General features: G+C 39.7%; 1 protein-coding gene across 2 annotated transcripts in view; it reads right to left on the reverse strand.

Moving 5' to 3' along the window:
* Window positions 1-607: 607 nt before the first annotated feature.
* Window positions 608-21,283, reverse strand: part of Kcnn2 (potassium calcium-activated channel subfamily N member 2) — a 128,772-nt gene continuing 108,096 nt past the window's right edge. For both annotated transcript variants that reach the window (XM_050149230.1, XM_050149231.1), the window contains 4 exons: window positions 13,489-13,599; window positions 9,756-9,883; window positions 3,676-3,745; window positions 608-1,212 (listed from right to left, as the gene is read on the reverse strand). In XM_050149230.1, the coding sequence (XP_050005187.1) occupies window positions 925-1,212; window positions 3,676-3,745; window positions 9,756-9,883; window positions 13,489-13,599 (597 nt within the window). In that variant the 3' untranslated portion in view covers window positions 608-924. The remainder of the gene's footprint in view (window positions 1,213-3,675; window positions 3,746-9,755; window positions 9,884-13,488; window positions 13,600-21,283) is intronic.

The raw sequence follows: 21,283 nt of genomic DNA on the forward strand, positions 1-21,283 counted from the left end.
CAGCCACTCTTGAAACAAGCATGCAAAATCTGTGAAACTTATTGCATGTCATTTACTTGTACCTCATGTGTTAGTAGAGTCCAAGGAAGGACCATATGTTAGGTAAGAGGTTGGCTTTGTTCATATATATTTATGATTCTGATGGCAGTCTGTATATTAATAGTTTTGTGGCTAGACATGTATATGGCAAATACCTAAGAGTGTAGCATGGGGCTTCCATGGTAAGTCACTAGTTTAGAGCTGAAATTCTGCAACATTGGTTTGCAGACAGTGATATTCCTTGATACTTCCTTCATGGATATTAGCTTATAAAATAGGAATAAAATAATTATTGTGAGCACCTCTTCCCCGTGTTTGCATAAGTTCTGATCAAACTGCCCAACTTTCCATATCATTTGGAAGCCAAGCACACTAAAATATGCTGTGAGTTGTGGTATTAATATTTCAGGAAGGAAAATCTTCGCAAAGCAGGCAGAGAACAATGTAGTCTTTTCGTTTCTACGAATTTGGAAATCGAAATTATCAACACGGATCAGAAAACCATTTTCCCCCGAAGACAGCATAAGAGGAGAAGTTATAGAGATGAGAAGAAGACCAAACAGGCATGTGCAGAAATTAACTTTTTTTATTATATATCATATACTGTGGTAGTAAAGTTTGTTTGAAGTGCATGAATAAAAAGTTAGTGAAATTACAGGAGGAACAATCTATATAGCAATAATTGGTGCATTCCCTGTGCATCTGAAAGAAAAAAAAGAGTTTTCACTCATTATTTTGGCCTAAAACTTAGTGTTCAGGTTCCCAAGATTCTGACATCAGAACCCGGATAACGCTGATTAGAACCATAGGGGCTTTACAATAAAAGCTAAAATATTGACCATATGATGGCAAAAAGTCTTATTTTTGTGGTTAACTTATTCTCTTCTAGCTACTCTCTGATGATGTTGGTGGCGCTGTGGAGGAGGACCGCCTCCTCCTGGACGAGGACCGGGAGCGCTCAGCATTGTAGGCGACATGCTTGTCGTAGTTCTCCATCTGAGCCTCAATGAAATCTTTCTGTTGCTGTCTGATGGTCTGGCTGATGAGCCCAGGGAGGGCGTGAATGCTGCCAATCAAAGTCTCTAATTTGGTTTCCAGGGTGACGATCCTTTTCTCAAAGTCTTCACTCCTTTCATTTAAGTCGGAAATCATGTCATACATGATATTCTGGGTCTGGAAGACAAGATTGAGGAGACAGGAAACAGAGAAGTAAGAGGTTTAATTACTCTTGCCTCAGAAGCAAACTATCAGCTCTTCAAACTTTAACACTGGCCTCTTGCTGGTGACAGGTGTGCCAGCTAACCATTTAAATAGTTTAGGTCACAAAGTAAATTCCATGTATTCTTAATGCTAAGGTTTAAATGAACGATGACAGGCATTAGCTGCTGGGTATGATTTAGAAAGTAAGGAGTAGTTATGGCTTGTGAAATTTCCAAAGATTTTATGTGGCATAAAGTCAGATGAAAACGTTTTAATTTATTGTTTATGTGATGATGATTTCTATACAAGTTAGCATTTCAAATTCATTTTCAACAGGTGACACGACAACCTGGCCAATTTTTATAATAACAGTACGATGTAAAGAACAAACAAATTAACAGCCAGATGATTGCAAAACGTAAAAAGATGATAGAAGAACAGGAATAAAGTTTAGAATCAATTGAGCTGAGCACATAGTAATTTAGAACAGCCAATACTCACATATATTTTGTTGTCTTGTGTTACAAATCTCAGACCTCTTTTCATTGAATCCAAGAAAAAGTTTCACAAATAAAATGTAAAATAACATAAATCCTCAATAAGATTAATAGTTGTGGAGGATGCTAAGTTACTAGCCCAGGGCTCGGGGAAAAGCTGAGTGGTTGAGCACGTGCCTAACAGGCACAAGCCTCTGGGCGTGTGCTCCGTACACCACATAAGTGAAAATTTATAGGTCGCCTTATTGGAATGTCTGTTCAGAGCTACATGGTCTGGAGTAGGAATATGAAATGCTTTCCTGTACAGAAAACTGAAACTGTCTTGATCAGAGAGACTCATGAGTCTGAGACAACGTTTTAGTTCCTGGAGGAGATAAGAAACTTGCAGAGCTGCAGGGCTGAGATGGGAGGGGGAGGCCTAAAAGCAGGTGTTAGAGATGCTACACTGAGTCTAGTACCAACTCTCCCAAACCCAAGACTCTTTGTATCGCCTCCTCCTCCTCCTTCAGTTCTTCCTGTATCTTTTCCAGCTTCACAGCTACTTAAAGATGATAACAAAATGACTGAGGGAGTCATTCAGAACAAAGGCATCTTGTTCTGGTTGAGTCATGGACACAGAGAGCACTAACTTTACTTTTACTACATTCTTGGGGTAACTGGGCAGCACCCGTCATTAAAAGAGTTCATACTGAACTCTTAGGGCATGTGTCATCCTGTGGTCAGAGTAAGTATGGCACTACAGAAATACCAAATATATTCATGTTTGACTTGGTATATATCTTTTGTGTATACGAGTGGTGCTGGAGATCAAGCGCATGATCTCATGTGTGCTGGGGGGGGCAGATTTCAATTTCCTACTATATTCTTAAAGTACATTCCTCACCTTCATACAAACCTAAAGGCGTCTGTTTTATTTTTTAATGTCCAATATTTTTAAGCATGTAATCTCGGACTGACACAACACATGAGTATTATTTCCCTACCCTAAGTGAGGGCCACATGAACGGGGGATGTCTGTGTCCTGCATGTGTGTACACTGCCCGGCTTACGTGAGTGATGCGTGATCCCGGAGGTGCGTCACTTAACACTTACCTTGAATATGTTTACCTAGTATGTGTTACTGATAAAGCATAAAGTGAATATAATTTGGAAGTGTTATTTAATAAGACTAAGCCAAATGTCTAATTTTCATAGATTGTACTTAAAGATCTGGCAAAAACATAATATGACTTATCAAATCTAAAACAGGATGTATGCGCTGCCTCCGCCAAAGCGATTGCGCTACAAGGCAGAACACATCCATCCTTCTATTCTAGAGTCTCCTTTGGAACTAGCTCAACAGGATGTAACGTTTGCACAGTTGATAAATATTCATATTTTCCAATTGCCTTTTACTTATGGAGGAACAATAAAAGAGCAGATAGATCTTTTAGATGTGACAAAGAACTAGAAAACTATTAATGTACTTGGTAAAAAAGAATGTGATTGTTAAAGTAATAAAAAGGAGAAAACCATAAAAAGTGAGTTATTGCTTCTGAAACACAAATTTTATTTTAGAAAATAAGTTTCAGGATTTAAAAGTATCAATTTCTCTAGTTTTTGGTTTGCTTAAAAATACAAAAAAATATTAAGAATGATGAGCTCTATTTATCCCCCAACCTCATAGTGCCATTCAAGATGTAGTTCTGTCCTTCCACAGATGAGATATCATTTCATATTCCACTAAGAACTCTTATGGTATTTCTAGCATTGAGGTTGGATATATGGGGAAAGAACATATGAACTCAGTATGAGTTTTAGAAAAAAATGCTTCTAAGTTGGATTATCAATTGGGGGTGGTTTGGTAGCCTTATTTATTAAATTTGTACTGCTCATTGCTGTACAGTGGTTAATTTCCATGGTTACAACCATGAGGGCTGAGCCTCTTGGGATTGATTACCTTTGCCAGATCCACTAGGGTATTTGCTTGGTCATTCAGTTTCCTCTGTTCCATCTTCACACTTCTCAATCTACAAGACAGACGCTGAAGTCAGAAAGGTCCTCTTGTTTCTCGGGCTAGGTTACTGCTTTCAAAGGGGCATGCACAAAGTCCACAAGAGCAAGTAACTGCATGGATAATGCCTGGTATTGGAGGGTAAAGTCCACACTGGTTATGTATCTGGTACAATGAGAAGCATGCTTCCCCAACACCGCAAAAAGAAAGGAGAGCAAGAGATGAGATGTCCTCAGGACAAGTAGGTACCAGGTAAGTGGAATTCAGGAAGACTCATCGGGATTGAACCACATGAGAAAAAGCCAAAACATTCCTTAAAGCCCCAGTATCGTGACAAATAGACATAGGAAGAAAGATGCAAAGCAACTGAAATTTCATCGTGTTGGAGCAATGAACACCTTCCTATGCCTACGTGACTAGATACAGGAATTAACCCTGTTTAGTCGGAAATGAATTGGGTTAGGTATTTGAACCTGATGAAACCACAGTGATAAGTGAGATTCTTGTTAACAAAAACCACTTTTATTCAACCAGCAGCAAGATAACTCCAAACATATCATTTTCTTACTCTGTTTTGCTTGACTTTACCTTAAACTGACAGCGAATTTGAACAGAGGACAGACCGTTTCATTGGGAGAATCTCTTTTAGCTTTCATTGTAGTTTTTAAGAAATGACAGATATATATATCTAGTGGGTAGACCATCTATTTTTAAGGTTCATTCTTGTTACTTTAAAATGTCCTTGCATGTTGATTGACAGTCACAAGGCCACTCTTAAAAACTCATTTTTCTAAATGAAGCTCTTATTTTTTAATTTATTTATTGTAGTACCCCAATAAATATGTATTCTATGGTTCTTAGGCTCAAGAAAGTAAGACTTTAAAAGAGAAACGTGGGTTATTGTTCTGTAAGCCAGCTATTCAAAGCCAGACTCAAAAGAAAAGAAAAGAACTCAGTTTCTCTGAGCTGTTTTGTAACAAACAAAAAAAGAAACCCTTATTTTCTTATTTCACTTGTGATTGATAATGAATCTTTTACTAAGTATGGCTTCAGTGGAAGAGAGTATTTTACACTTTTTAATTTAAATAGCATATAACTACATAGGAGAAATAAAAGATTCACAGGGCAAGATTTTACTGCCAGGGAGACTTTCCTAATTTGTTTACAGCACTTAGTGATTTCGTCTTGCACCCAGGACAGCCAGCATGTAGCTGAATCTGCTCCCCAGTGAAGATACAGCTCCTGCTAGCTAGAGTCTATATGGTGTCCATCTATAACACAGTCTTAAGTACTCTAAAATAGTTCAGATTTATCGATTGTTTGCAGTGTGTTCATTAGAAACTCAGAACCAAGTTAACTGGCTCCTTTTGATGTTACTGTAGAGATTAGAGTAAGGTCTAACCTGAAGGAAATCTATAAACACAAATTTAAATTCAATATATTGTTGACAGAGTTTTCTCTAAGCACCAAGAAAGGTTATAACTCTTTACTTATACCTTTTAAAACCCAGCAAAAGTCAAGCAAAAAGCATCTTAACCAGCTGTGGATCAGTGAAGACAAGAACAGAAAGGAAAAGCTGCAATGTTAGCTGGGGACTTCAATCACCCCAATTTGACTTTGTTTCCTCAAGTATAGAATGAAGTGTCAGATTAGGAGTATCCTTGAGTGCTGGAGGTATCATAAATGGACTTTAAGTGATACCCAAATAATACCTTAAATCTAAAACATATGGAAAGACAGCTTTTCCCTTTAACCACCATGAATGTCTGGATTATTACAAGAAATAAGTGTCAGGCAGGTCCTATCTTATCTCCACCTCCTGATTTGTTTTTTCTACAAGGGAGCAGTAAGATCTCGGCTTAGAGCTTTCTAGCCTATGGCTATAATTCAATGCCAGAATTAAAGTTGTCAGTTGACTATCTTTATGATGGGCTTACATCAAGTTTTCTTGTAACGTTTACTAATGCCTAGAGTTTAGAGCTCTGAACCAGATACCTCCAGAAATCTGTGAGTTAAGAGAGAGCCCTGAACTTGCAGAACAGGAGGAGGGGGAGAACGCTGGTTTTGAATAAAGTAGGAACTTTTTCTAAAGCACTTTAGTCCAGCGTCCTTCAGCTGGATTCAGCTATGACTGACAGTAGAATTTTGCCCGTGGTGTTTATTACTAACCTACAAAGCTATGTCAGATGATGTAGCTTTCTAGATTAGTAACGAATCCGATTGATTTATTTGTGATCTGACCCTGACTGGAACTCCATTAGTTCTTGGACTTAAATGATCTTGTCTTGCCCTCTGATCTGCCTGTGGCAGGGGACTGCCTTCTGAGACTGCCCATGAGGCTAGGCGAGCAGATAGAAACCTTGCTCGAGCTGCAGCTGCCAGAATAAAAGGTAACATGCACATGGATAGAACACTTTTTCCCCCCGCAAAAAGATTAAGAAACAGATGTTGCTTTCTTCCTTGTGAACTTCACTTATCACAGGAAAATATCATGATTTTGGATCACATTTCCATAGCAGCAATCAGACTACCAAAATTCACAAATAAAGGATCTGCTGGGTGCATGCAGCCAGTAGAAAACTCTGCAAATGTTGAAAGGAACAGCTCACACAACTTACTTCCGAGCTCTATTTTCATTTTGTTGAAATAAAAAGACAAAAACAAAAGAAAAGAAACTGTAAAGTATTCTGGAGCAAAACAACACAATGTGGTGTTCAGTTGTGCACAGGGGGCTCGATTCGTCAGCTGGAAGACCCTGCAGGATCTTGACATTGATTGGCACTATTCAATTCATCACCATCCTTTGTTGCCACTATGCTCTGCCTACCTGAAAGCACTTGGCTTCCTCTTAAACCAGAATTCAGAATGAAGAACGTGCGTAAAAGTCATGTTGGCCTCTTCATACTCGGTGTTCAAGGGAATAATAGGAAACACTTTGGCTTAGAATGATAGATATAAGGATTCTTTTGAAGAGGGAGCATGTCTTTTCCAGATCGGGGCTATTCGGAATCCCCTCTAATATAAATTATGCACATTAGCTTTCTTGGCTCTAGACAAGTTCGAGTTGATTGATGGATCCATGGTTGAGACAGAAGAATGAAAAAGTTAAAGCTGCTATCAGAAAAAGGGTTGAAAGTTAGAGAGAGAACACTTCATGGCATCGAGTGACAATTCAAAAAGACAAACACATTACTGAAAAGAGGGCACTGGTCTAGAGAGTGTAGCATCATCAGAGGCTAGAGAGGTCACATGTTGGGAAAGAGGCCATAAGGTATGGGAAAGAGAAAGAGCTGAGCTAGAGGGGTCTGGCAGAAGAGGAGAGAGCTGCTAAAATTGCTCTCAGGGAGAATCAGAGAGTAGCAAAAGCCAGATGAGCTCCAGAAAATGACTTGTGAGTTTATGTCCAGCCAGGTCTACTATACACAGTGCTGACAGATGATGCTGAGTGCCCTTGAGTCTGAGCAGTGGGCAGTGAAGGCCTGACCCTGAGGAATCGAGCCCTGTGTGCTGTCTTTCACGACATCACTCTACAACTTCCAATATGAAGTTAACGTGACAAGCGATTATGCACCAGTAGAATGATCTAGCCAAACCCAGCCCTTGTAACCAAACTTATTCTGCTGTAATTGTTCATAAACTTTAAGTATTCTCCACAGCAAAGGAAACCCAGCAAACCCCCAATGACTTACACAACAATTCTGAACAGTTGAATTTCATTAAACTCATCTGCTTTAGATGTACATATTGCATTAAAAAAGGCAAGAAAAGGATGATAATGGAAATGTCTGATGGAAGCAGAGGAATAATTAGGGGTGGCTTCTGTCCCACTACCCGGAGCAGCCAAAGAACTCCATATAAGCTCCTCCCACGAGCCCTTGCAATCAGGCTGACATGCCCCGCAGGACAAATATGCCACTTCCTTTTGGACAGTTCATAAAATCAGGTTCCTTGTACAGAGATGGTTTTTATAAATAATATTTTGTTAAAAAGAAACTTAAAGCAAAGCTAAATAATAAAATAATCAATAAATTTTTGCAGTGAATAAATAACAGAATATTCTTCCACATTAGCATGAATATGCTTATAACTCAAAGCACATGGCAAAAGACACTAAAGAGCCACCATATCCATAGTTACAGGACTGCATTACAAAATCTACTGGTGCATGCTTTGTTTTTTTTTTATTCAAAAATTTATCAAAGATGCAAATCCAATATGACTGTAGTTTAGGTAGTTTCACCGACAGGCACACAATACGAAGCATGGTTATAGCACGTGTATATACTTACTCCTGCTTCATCTCACCGTCTTTACCTTTGGGTGTATCCTCTCACACCCAGAAAGGGAAGTTTTCTATCATGCTTGGGCAAAATTGACTACCAAGAAACACTGAAAGTACAAAAATGATCTCTCCATGGCTTGCTGTAGTGGCGTCTGTTAATGTTGGGGTTCCCGTGTCGAATGGATTTAGAGCACATGCATTTCCTAAAGAGCCCTTTCTAGGGGAGCCCTCCGAGGAAGTGGGTGTCTAGATGAGGAACCCAGGAAGAATCCGAGTACATCTTGGGGTCTCACCCTCTACTACAGAGAATGGAAGGAATGCACCCTCTGGGCTGCGGCTCCTGGATTGGCCCTGGGTCAGAAAGGGAACTGAACTCCAAGGAGCAAGCTCCTGCTTTGGGAGCCAACTCTAACATGATTCTACTTCTTGTTTCCCCCTGACTTTTAACAGAATAATTTTAAAATTCTAGCTCTGTCATTTCCTTCCAGGGTTTGGAGGAGTGGTGCGGCTATATGCCTCGGCGAGTCACAGAGTTAGAGAAATCCCATCCCCTTCTAAGGAAAGTGCGTTGGTGGCAATACGGCGCATGAGTGAGTGGCTGCGAGCAATAATGATAAACTATTCTACCATATGTGCAAAGTGTTCTCTATTTTAATCCCAGAGTTACTTGTTTTTTTTTTTTCCTTTTTGACTAGTGGAGGTTTCAGTTCCACAGAAGTATGCATGCGAGCATCATTATAGGCACATTATAGACTCAGCGGGACACCTTAATATGCTCACTAAGCAGGGCAGAGGCTGGACCAGGGAAGAATTAGAAGATGAAAGTCCAGATTTTTCACAGGAGGTTAGTGGTACCATGTTGCCTATGAATTAACTAAATGCGTAAAATAAAAATCTCAGATTCACAGCTTTCCTGACTGGTGTACTGGCTGGATCTGAGAAGGCTAGTGGTATGGCACAGGCAAAGACCTAATGGCTCCCCACATTTCCACTGCTACCCTGCTGTGTCTCACAAGGAAAGCCACTTTCGTGAGCCACAGATGTGACCACGAATAAAGGGCATGAGGAGCAAGTCTGCTGTCACAGTGGATACCCACAAGGGCAACACTTACAGTTAAGACAATGCCATCCTGGAAAGGTCTGTTTCTCAGTCATCATTGAATCTTATGAGGTACAGACAGTTATCTTAAAAGACTCTAGTAATTGTATAACAAAGACAGGCATGAAGGCCTTAAGTCAGGTAAATAATAGTAAACCAATAAGCAATGCTAAACTCCATAGTGAACATATAGATAATCCCCAGATATTTGATTAAGAAGTCATTGAATATTGTAAAATTAAGACAATTAAATATACTATGTTATATAAAATGTAAAAATCCAGATGGATCATATAATGTCCCCTCCCTCCAAGATTCTACAGTGGATACAAGCTGAACATTTCTGGTCAAACTATATAAATAAATACTGTAATTAAATATAATTCTACCAGAAATTATGGCCTCTGTAACAGAAATCATGGCCTCTGAAGAAAGATATTTTGATTAACAAGCACAATTTTCAGCCATAAAAAAACCTAAACTTTTCTCCTCTGGGGTCCATTATTAGATTTTGTGGTATCTCCTGGAAGCAAACATGACAGTGCCCTTTTCTTTTCCTCCCTCACAAGAAAGGACCCGCAAGCACAAAAATCAAAAGCAAAGGCTAAGAAGTAGAACAAGATAGAAATGAAAACAGGTACTTACTGATGAATAGCTTGCAAGAATTTCCGTTGATGCTTTCTTACTTTTGCGTGGTCGATCTTTTTCACGAGCTTTGTGTTTTTGTAGATTAACCACGTTTCCCTGAGTACATTGGCGGCTGCGTTTTTCACCTGTTTAGGAAACACAAGAAAGGCCATCGCTACACCCTCAAGCAGATTCCCCGTACTCATTTGAGGTTGTGTTTTTCATCCCAAGAACCACAGTGAACTGGAGCTTTAGAAACTGCTACTCAAACGCCTGTTTTTCTAGTATATCTGCCTTCACGCAAGAATTTCCGTCTGTCTGGGAACACTTAAGTGAAATATTAGGGAGATCCTACTGATCTTTTTCTGTGTTACACTCTACCTGTTCTTACAAGAAATTATATTTTTATTCAATACTCATTTAAAGATAATTCAGAGATGCTGAATTTCCCACTTCCACAGCGACTCCTCTCTCCATCCTCTTTATTTCCCCGGAGAAGAGCAAAATGTCAAATACCAAGGTCAATCTTGCCTTTTGCAAGCTCACCCGGGCTTTCTGGCTGTGCAGTGTAGCCAAGGCATGTTTCCATGTGTGAGTTCACCTCATGCACGTAAGCTCCCAAAATAACTGGTGTATTTGCTTGTTAGCACACTTTCACTTGTAGGGATGCTATCATGAATTCATGGGAAAGCGAAACACAAGGACAGACGTGACTGTCCCAGTGTAACTGCTCCCAACGAAGGCTAGTCACCTTATCTAATTACATGCTTTCTGATTAAAATCTCCAGAGGTCCTGGGAACTGATAGAGATCAAGGCAGGGTAGATCTCTGCCGGGCTCCACTATGGAACCTAGAAAACAGAGCCAATTTCTCCAACTAATTTGCTACTTACTTACCCTAAGAAGTTTTCCCATTTAATACCCTTGAGTGAAGAAAGCCACAGGCTGGTTGGGCACAGGGTGGAGGAAGACAACTCAGGATGGGCAGTGATGGAGGAAGAGTAAAATTCAAGCTAAAACTGGGAAATGGATCTTGGGTCTACAGTAAGCAAGTCAGGTCCAGTGCCTAATGAGCCTGTTGGAATTTGATTTTCTCTAACATGAGCATGCTAGAGATGATGGTTACTGAAGTCCTGTTATCTTGTTTTATAATAAGAAGCTGCCTTAGAATAAACACCATAACTAGTTTACAGCTATATAGTACTCTTGAGTTTGTACTAAGATGAGTCTGTCCTTATTTGCTCTTAGTTTCCCTTAGACATCACTGAAGATTTTGAAATTCTTACTTGAAGTTAAAATTTTCGATGGATTCCACTTAGAAATTCCATAAACAACTAACTCAAGTGTGTTCCCAGCAAATGACAGTCATTAAGTTGATGGCTTTGCATAAAATCTTGAATAGATGAATATTAGAGGGGGCTATGGTCACATGTTGGGCCAAGTACGTGATTGAGGTTTCAATTGCAAAGCAGTTCCACGTCTAGGAAACAGTGGCGAGATGACGTTGTTAATGCACCCACCCACGGAGACAATGGGGCTGATCTATTGTGAGCTCACCAAGGCCAGCTGGACTGCGACTGAAAAAGCATGGGATAAAACCGGACTCTCTGAAAATGGCAGACAATGAGGGCTGCTGAGAAGCCAAGGACAATGGCACTGGGTTTTGATCCTACTTCATGTTCTGGCTTTGTGGGAGCCTAGCCAGTTTGGATGTTCACCTTCCTAGACCAGGATGGAGCGGGGAGGACTTTGGACTTTCCACAGGGCAGGGAACCCTGACTGCCCTTCAGACTGGAGAGGGAGGGGGAGAGGAGTGGGGGGAGGGGGAGAGGAGAGGGAGGAGGGGGGAAGAGAGACGGGGAGGGAAATGGGAGGCGGGGAGGAGGCGGAAATTTTTTTTTCAATAAAAAATTATATTAAAAAAAAAGTCAATGGGTCTCTTGTCGAACGCGACTTTGGGAACCTGAACAGCCTTTTAGTAAGAAGGCAACAAGACTACCAAAAGAGAACCTTCTTGGTCAGAACTAGGAGATGCTCAGAGGAGCATGCGATGACTCCAGGATTGCATCTGAACTAATAACCATGCATGGAAATGCATTTCCATTTCTAGATCTCTGAAAAGAAGCATCATCCCAGGTACCCAAGCAGCTCTTCACTTTAATATTTTCTCCAGTCGTCACATTAGAAACACTCATGAGTTCTGAGAATGGAAATAGGAATTGAAAAAAAAATAAGAGGAAACTGGAGAGAAATAAAAGACGTTTGGGACAGGGAGTGGGGAGATGTCTCAGTGGATAAAGAGGTTTGCTGTGCAAGCCTGGCAAACTGAGATTCAACCCAGGAACCTATGTACAATCGAAAGAAGAGCACTGACTCTACAATGTTTTCTTCTGACCTCCAAACACACACCATAGCACATGTAGTACCCTCTATCATACTACATAAAAATTATAATTCAAAAGGTATTTGGAAGTAGCAAAGTCAGGCTAAAAACACCATACACAACTGAGAGGCTTTGATCCCATAGTAGACTCTTGAAGTACTGTTAGCTCTAGGGTCTGAAGTATGGGCAAAGCAACAGAAATTCATGTCCCCCCTTCATAAATGAATCTATACAAATATGAATTTGTAATAAAATAACTTACTGTATTGGAAATACTAATCAATGTTGCTCTTATTTGTGTTTTGAAACAGGGTCCTACTAAACTGACCTGGTTGGCCCCAGTGGATCTTCTTTTCCCTTTGGACCAACATGGAACTGCAAGTATGCTTCACTAAGAAGATCCTTTTTGTACTTAGAACTAAATCAAGAATAAGGTAAATGCTGAAAGTTGGAAACTTGCCTGAAGAATTCTATTGATTCTTTTGTAGGCAGAGTTACCAAATGACAATGCATTTAATTATCTCAATGACAGCCTGATGAAATTCTACTTTGGGAAGCAAGGACTGCTACAAGATGTTACAAGATAATTTTTAGGTATTTTTGACTTTGGTATTTTGATGTTTCAAGTGACTATCCAAAAAGCTAAAAGTATAGTCTAATAAAAAATATTTTCCTTTTCTAGCTTTCTACCTTGATGTCATGACTGTGAGCAGGCTGCCTGAGTTCTCTGTGTCATGGCTTCCAAACTGCCTCAAATAGCCATAACAAGGCATCCCTCATGAGCCTGCTAATGATGAAGTAAGCTCATACATGGGTCACACCTGGACAGATTATTGTTTTGTTTACTTCTAATAATTGGAAGGTGATCTTCATTCTGGATGCTATGGCATTTTTTGCTGTATCTGTGATGACCTTCAAATCATAGAAAGGGCAGTTTATATTTGTAACACCTGTGTCTAGAATATAGACACAGACAGTTTATATTTGTAACACCTGTGTATAGAATGCAGCCACACTCATAGAAGTTCAGCACTATTTCGTCCAATGACCTTACCATAAGATTCCCGCCTTCCACAGGCAGTGTGTTCTTTTCCACCCAACCTAATACCGATTACTGTGCTGAAATGTTGAATATACCTACTTGTCTAGATTTATGAGATCTACTTTTATGTAATTACTTTTATCTGTAATTGAGCTGAAGTTAGGTATTCTATTTGTAAAATGGGAGAAATGGAACCAGCTCCAGGAGCTTTGCTGTTTTCAATCTATGACATCTCTGCTTCTGAAGTCTCAGTGAAAAACTGTATTTCCTGATGTGTGAACACAAGACAGTGGGATCCTATTGCAGGATGTGAGGGTGTCTACTTACTCTTTTGGTCAGCTGAGTATCCATCATGAAATTGTGCACATGCTTTTCTGCTTTGGTAAGTTCTAGCTTTCTTGCCACTACGGCTACCACCAGGGCTGTGCAACCTGCACCCTAAAAGCAAGGAAAGAGGAGAACCCCAAGAATTAATTAATACTTTTGATTCCAGTCACAATAGAGATTGTTTTGTATCAGATGCATTGATTTTCTCAAGCAAAAACAAATGATACTTTTCAGTGTTTTCCCTATGTATCACAGAAAAAATATATGGGTAGCAACAGTAAGCAATGTTCCTTTAAGGTGTAAAATCCTAGTTTACCTATTTTTAAAACTAAAGCAAAATAATGAATAAAACAAGATTTTACCACAAGGAATAAATAGCTAAAATCCAACTTCCTGAATTTTCAGACATAAATTTTCGGTAAAAACAGGAAATCTGTTCTACACCTATAATTATAAAAGCATATTAAACAAATTAACATAAGCACATGGACTAGAAATGAAGATTTAAAAAAACTACTAGTTCAGAATCTTTGCTTGAGATGAGACCAGCAGGCTTTCAGGTGAGTGGGTGGCTACCCAAGAGGAATGAGAGCAGTAGACTGTCATGTATGGAGACTGTGGCATGAGTGTGACAAGGTCATAGACAACAAATGCAGTGATGGAAGTCAGGAGAGCACAGGACATGATGCACAGAAAGCCAGGAGATACCTTCCTTTGGAGAAGCAATGACGTTGCCTTTCAAATCATGGCCCATTGAGATTATCTTTGATAAAACGGTGTAGGAGACACTGGGTGGTACCCCAAGAATTCTAGACCTCTCTTTCTACAGTCAAGGTGCATTCACCCTGAGTTGTGAAGGACGGCAGTGCCATCTTTGCTGAAACAGATCAGGGCCACATGCAAGGCTCCATGCTGCAGCCACCTCATCAGCCAGAGGCCCAGCAAACCTACTTGTAAGTAAGCAGTCATGGCAGTGGTTGTGAAGGGAGGCCATTGCTCCTGACATGAGAGGCAACAGAGCAATAAAGTGGGGAAGCCAATTTCAACACACACGTACTAGAGGAGAAAAGGGCAGGGAACATGGGAACCAATGTAAGAGGCACATACACAGCAGGAAGACACAATACTGCTGCCTCTTTCTGTACTCTTGAATCTCAAGTAGTTTCTCGTAACATTCCCTTGATTTCACCAGAGGGTAGAGTGCTCCCAGGATAGACAGTTGAAGCTAGTCTCGAATTTCCATAAGGTAGTATACTTTTCCTCATTACCAATAGGCCTAAAATTCCACATTAAAATGGCAAGTTGGTGGCTTCAAAATGCACCAGTTTTATCTTAAATAGATAATACTGGAGAGTAATGGTTATGTAACTTACTGCCCACTTCATCTGTCTCCTACGGCGCTCACTCTTGAGAGCCACTGAGTTAAACACACACATACACAGACACACACACATGCACACACACCCCTCATAGATTTTAAAGAAAGCTTACAGTTTTATTTTGGGCAACATTTACAGCTGTCTTTGGTCATGGGGAGCCTGTGGGCCACAGGTTAGTTAAAATTTATTTGAAAAACATTTAAAGATGGAACACAATGTTTAAAAGGCAAGTTATACAATGGCTTCATTTTTCTTTCTAAATGGACCACATTGGGAAATAAAAATAAAAATAAATTAAAAAATAAAAAATTAGGAAAGAAGTCCTTTTGTGAGGAGAGGTTATCTCTGAGGGTTTGAAGTTTTAGGACTGGTTTTGCTGTTTGTGTTGTTAATGACCAACAGTTGGTACTGCACCCAATCTACTTACCCAGCAAGACTCCCCACATTCTTATCCAGGGTCTAACCCAGACTGTAATACCTACCATCATCTATAGGTCCCATCTATTCAGCATCTAGACTCTCTACCAAGTCAGATCCTTCACACCATTCTCCCGAGTCTAGCCCTGAAGATCTCCCTGACCCTTCCTATCCAGGCTTTCATCCTCATCCACTCATCCAATACCATGGCCTCTTGCCTTCCCTGCCTACATCAGAAGCATTTTCTGGACTTCAAGGACCCTCTCTGCCTTTACCCCAAACCCCAGGCTCTACCCATGCCACATCCAACCTTTCCACCTAGCCAGATCCACCTTCACACCCATTCCCAGGTTTGGTTGAGAATACACATCCTGTACACTAGCCCAGTTCCCTCTGTCTATCTGGCTTGATTCAACACAAAGAATTCACAACCTTTAGGCCCAACCCACCCATACATCCTTGCTTCCCCAACAATTTATGCACATCAACCTTAAAACTAAAATGCAACTCCACATACCAAGGACTCTTTGCAAAAATACAAAATATGAAAGAGCAAGCCAGTATCTTCTCTCCATGATAATTGCCATGAAAACTGCCCAGATGAACCATAGGGCACAGAATTTAAAAGAACAATCAATCATAAACTTTCTCAAATAACCCAAGAAGTTTAAGGATAATACAAAGAAACAAGCCAATGAAATTAAGGAGAATAAACTTAATGTCTGAGTAAGGCACAGGAAAACACAGACATAAGGGTAATGGAAATAAAGAAGACAATCCAGGACTTAAGTACAGAATTCAGTAAGGAGATAGAAACACTGAAAAGGACTCAACATGAAATGAAGGTGGAACTGAAAACCCAATAACTAAACTAGAAAACTCAAAGGAAGCCTTACATGTAGAATGAGGCAAGCAGAGAAGATATCAGGACTTGAAGATAAAGTAGAGGATTCCAAATAAGAAATGTGAAAAATTTTAATAAAACACAGGAAAGGAACAAACAGGGATTGTGAGATACTGTAATAAAAAAAAGAGAAAAAAACAAATCTTAGAATTTTAGGCAGAGATAAGGGATAAGAACCCCAAGTCAAAGACATACACCAGCTCTTCAACAGTATCTACACACCTATCCAAATTAAGGAAACACACACCAATAGAGATCCAAGAAGCATACGGAACACCAACTAGACAAGACCTGAAACGATAATCCTCATGGAGCATCATAGTTAAAACACCCAGTATAAAGAACAGATCATAGTTAAAACACTAAATATAAAAAAACAAAGAGTGTGTTGATAGTTTCTAGAGGGGAAAAAAAAAACAAAATGGAAGTCACATATACAAAAACTCATTAGAATAACAGCTGATTTCTCAACTGAAAACCTGAAGAGGCTGGAATGATGCATTCAAGTCCCGCAAGAATATGAACCTGTGACAGCCACCCTAGACTAATAGAACCACCAAAATTATCTGCCATAATTGGAGGGGAGAAAAACAACTAAGATATAAACAACCTAAATATATTTATATTCAACAAATCAAATCTAAAGAAAATACAAAAAGCAGTATTTTAGGCTGGAGGGAGGAATGATTCTAGTAGAGAGACAGTGGAAAGTGGAGAGGCAATAGTTATGAAATCACAAAGTAGCACTAAGAATACAAACCATAGCTGGGGCCATCCTTGTGGATTCCTGGGAATGTCCCTAGCACCAGGTTTCTCCCTAATCCCACAACGGCTCCCTGTATCAAGATGTCTCTTTCATTGCTCTCCCTTTCTGTGTCCCTCCTGCAACTCGAGCATCCTGTTCCCTCTGTTCTCATCCTCCATCCTCCCACCCCCAGTTTACCCAGGAGATCTTATCTATTTCCTCTTCTTAGAGCTATCTTTGTATGTCCCTCTTAGGGTTCTCCTTGTTACCTAGCTTCTGTGTGGCTGTGGATTGTAGCTTAATTGTCCTCTGCTTTTGCTTTACATCTAATATCCACTTATGAGTGAGTACATACTGTGTTTGTCTTTCTGGGTCTGGGTTACCTCACGCATGATGATTTTTTTTTTCTAGTTCCATCCATTTGCGCACAAATTTCATGATGGCTTTTTTTTTTTTTTCCAACTGAGCAATACAGGAATCCACAAGAATGATCCCAGATAAGATTCCACTAGCAATAGTGGAAAGGGTGCCTGAACTGGCCTTTTCCTGTAAAGAGATTGGTGTCTATCCTAATTGTAGTCATAGGACCTTCATCCAGTAACTGACAGAAGCAGATGAAGAGATCCATAGCCAAGCACTGGGCTGAGCTCCTGGAGTCCAGTCCAAGAGAGGGAGGAGGGATTATATGAGCAAGGACAGTGCGGCATGATCATTATGGGGAAACCCACATAGAGAGCTGACCCTGAGCTAGTGGGAACTCACGGACTCTGGACTTGGGACTGAACTAAGCTCTCTGTGGGTGACAGTTATGTGGCTTGGTCTGTTTGTGGGGTCTCTGGCAGTGGGACCTCGTATATGAGCTTTTTTTATTTTTTATTTTTGGAGCCCATTCCTTATTGTAGGATGCTTTGCTCGGCCTCTATGCAGTGGGGGAGACCTTGATCCTGCCTCGCCTCAGCTAGATGTGCTAGACTTTGTTGATTCTTCATGGGAGACCTTACCTTCTCTGAGGAGAGGATGGGGGATGGGAGGGAGGACTGTGGTTGATATGTAAAATGAATAAAAAATAAAGAATACAAAAAATAATACCTGAAATCAACAGCACAAAGACTACAAGTAACACACATTCAATATATTCAAATATCAATGACTTCAACTCTCTAATCAAAAGATACAACAAGCCTATTAAGTGGATCAAAAAACAAAATCCATCTATCAGTTGTCTACAAGACACACTTCCTAGTTTTAAAGAGAGGCACATTCTTAGAGTACAAGGATGGACAACAGTACTCCAATCAAATGAAAGCAGGAAGCAGGTGGGCTATCCTAATATCTGAGAAAACACTTCAAACAAAAACCAATCAGAAGAGATGTAGAGGGATACTTCATCCTAATCAAGGGAATAGTTAACCAAGAAGACATAGATACACCAACCTCTGGTTCACCTAATTTCATTTAAAAAACGTATCACTAAATTTAAAGACACAGATTAATATCAACCCATTAACAGTAAGCGATCTTGGTACCCACTTTATCCAATAGACAGGGAAACATCAGAACTAATTGACAGCATTATATCAACTGTACTTAACAATCAACCAGGTGAAAAGGAAGCCTATAGAATGGGAAAGACTCTTGGCTAGCGGGACATATGATAGAGGATTAATATCCAGAATATACATAAAGAACTTAAAAAACAAATTGATAATGATAATAATAATATTTATTTAAAAATGGTCTCAGGGCCTGAACAGAGAGTTCTCAATTGAAGAAAAATTGGCTAAAATGTAAATACAAGCTCCTTGGCAATTAGGAAAATACAAATCAAAACAATGTGGGGGTTTCATCTTACCAAAAGTCAAAATGGCACAGATCAACAGCTGACAAGAGCTGGAGGTAGCATGGGGAAAGGGAAGTCTCAGTCACTACTGTCGGGATGTAAGCTGGTGCAGCTAGCCTAGAAGTCAGTGTGGAGAAGTCTCAGGAAGCGAAAAATAAATCTACCATATGACCCAGCTATACCACTCCTTAGCATATGCCCAAGGGACTCAACATCCTACTCCACAGATAAGCAGTCAGCCATGTTCATTGCTGCTCTATTCACAATAGCTAGGAAATGGAAACAACCCAAATGTCCTTCAACCAATGAATGGATCATGAGACTATTATACATACACAATAGAATACTATTCAGCTGTAAAGAAAAACGATGAAACCATCAACCTTGTAGGCATATGGCCAGAACTAGAAAGATCATACTTAGTGAGGTAACTCAGATTCAGCAAGAAAAGCATCACACGGTCTCTCTCTAGAATCTCTCGTTTCGTTTTTTGATTTCTGTACATATCTGGAGCAACAGTGGAAGACAGGAAAGAAAACTGAACTATACAGAAGGTTTTATGTCAGCTGGACACAAGCTAAAGTCATCTGACAGAAGAGAACCTCAAGAAGATGGTTCTAGAAGATCTAGCCAAGCTTGCAAGGCATTTTCTTAATCAGTGATTGACAGGGAGGGTCCGTTTCATGGTGGATGGCGCCACCCCTGGGCTGGCGGTCCTGCGATCTCTAAGACAGTAGACTGAATAAGGCGGTGAAAGAAGGGGTAGACAGACTGTAAGAGACAGAGGATCTGGAATTGGATACGAAACTCTATCTCCCAGTATTATCAGAAGCTCTATCCACAAAGTCTCACTAATATGGCTATCTAAACTTGAGCTAAGGGAGGACACAATAGGCTAACCTGGGTATGGGAAAGGTGAGGACTCAGCCCTACAGAAAGAGTAATCACTTTCTCTTTCAGCTGCCAAGGAAGGCTGAGAGGGGGAGAAGTCATCTTCCCCAGGGAATATCACACCAATTAGGTATTCAGCACCAAATGGCCAGCCCTGAAAACACATATACAAGTAATGTTATATGGCCCGAGCAGGTTATATTCAAGAATATACACATATATACATATATGCATGTAACAACAATTAATGAAAAAGGAGGTCATGCATTTAAAAGAGAGAAGAGGGGTACTTGGGAGGTTCTAGAGGGAGGAAGATAAACAGGGAAATAATATAATCTAAAAAATGCAAGAAAAAAAGAACTTGCCAGCCTCTATAAAAAATTATACTCTGTATGAATAGTCAAACATTCAAAAAATGAAATAAATTTGTGCCTTAAGAAAATATATAATCTTACTATTAAATATAGTTATAAAAGCTTTAGCAAATTCAATTTACAGAACTCTATTGTAAGTTTAACAGAATTTTTCATTTTTATTTGAAAGAATAAATATGACTTAGAACTGAGTTGTGGAACCTGAGAATGCACTATTGCAAGAAAGAGAAGAGGAAAGTGAAATGTAGATACACTTGTTCACCTTGCTAGAGCCTGATAATTACAATCACAGAGCCATGGCTCCATTAAGCAGATACTTTTTACATCAATCTATCAAATCTGGGTTTGATAATCCTCTTTCACCTAGTTATGTGAAGCAAGTGGTACCACCAAAAAGGAAGAGCTATAACCACAGAAAGACCCAGACATTGCCTAGTTAGTCCTTGGCTTTTAAGATCCATTGAAATCTGAGTTAAGTTGTAATTCAGTTGTGAACCTGAATTAGCAATGAATTCATTTCATTCCCTCAACCCCACACCGTGATATTGATATCTATATTAAGTATCACATATTTTCTCATTTATTATCATTTCTGTACTCATGATACATTGTATTTCAAAAGGAATGTCAATTCACCTAATTTTATCAGGTAAACTCTTAAAAGTATGAAAATTCACCTATTGAGCACTATAGATAAATATCAAATAAATTACCATTGCTCCTTTTCAATAAATGGTTTAACTTTTTTTTTTTTTTTTTGAGACAGAGTTTCTTTGTCTAGCCCTGGCTGTCCTAGAACTAGCTCTTTAGACCAGGCTGGTCTTGAACTCACAGAGACCCACTTGGGTGCCACCACCACCCAGCTGACTTTTTTATATATAAGACACATGTCTGTTTGGAACTGCACTAAGGTCCTCAGCAAAAGCAGTATACACTCTTAACCACCGAGCCTTGACTCCAGCCCAATTAATAGTGTAACTTTGAAATCAGTCGTTCATAGCCTTGATCAGGAACTAGACTCACTTGGAGATTTTGTAAGAACCGCACCGTTGAGACACAGCATCTGCAATCTACTCAGTCCGGCAGTATATGATTCCCTGATAGCCTGTGCTTTAGATGAAGGAGACTATGAACAACATACAGCAAGCCACAGCAACACCTTAAAAAGAGCGAAAGCTCCTTGGGTTATTTCACTTGTGAAGTTATTAGAAACATGCAAGTCTGAAGTGTGACGGATGTCACAAT

Source organism: Alexandromys fortis, unplaced genomic scaffold (assembly GCF_014885135.2).
Source record: "Alexandromys fortis isolate MF-2015 unplaced genomic scaffold, M_Fortis_MF-2015_v1.1 scaffold_60, whole genome shotgun sequence".
NCBI classification, from domain to species: domain Eukaryota; kingdom Metazoa; phylum Chordata; class Mammalia; order Rodentia; family Cricetidae; genus Alexandromys; species Alexandromys fortis.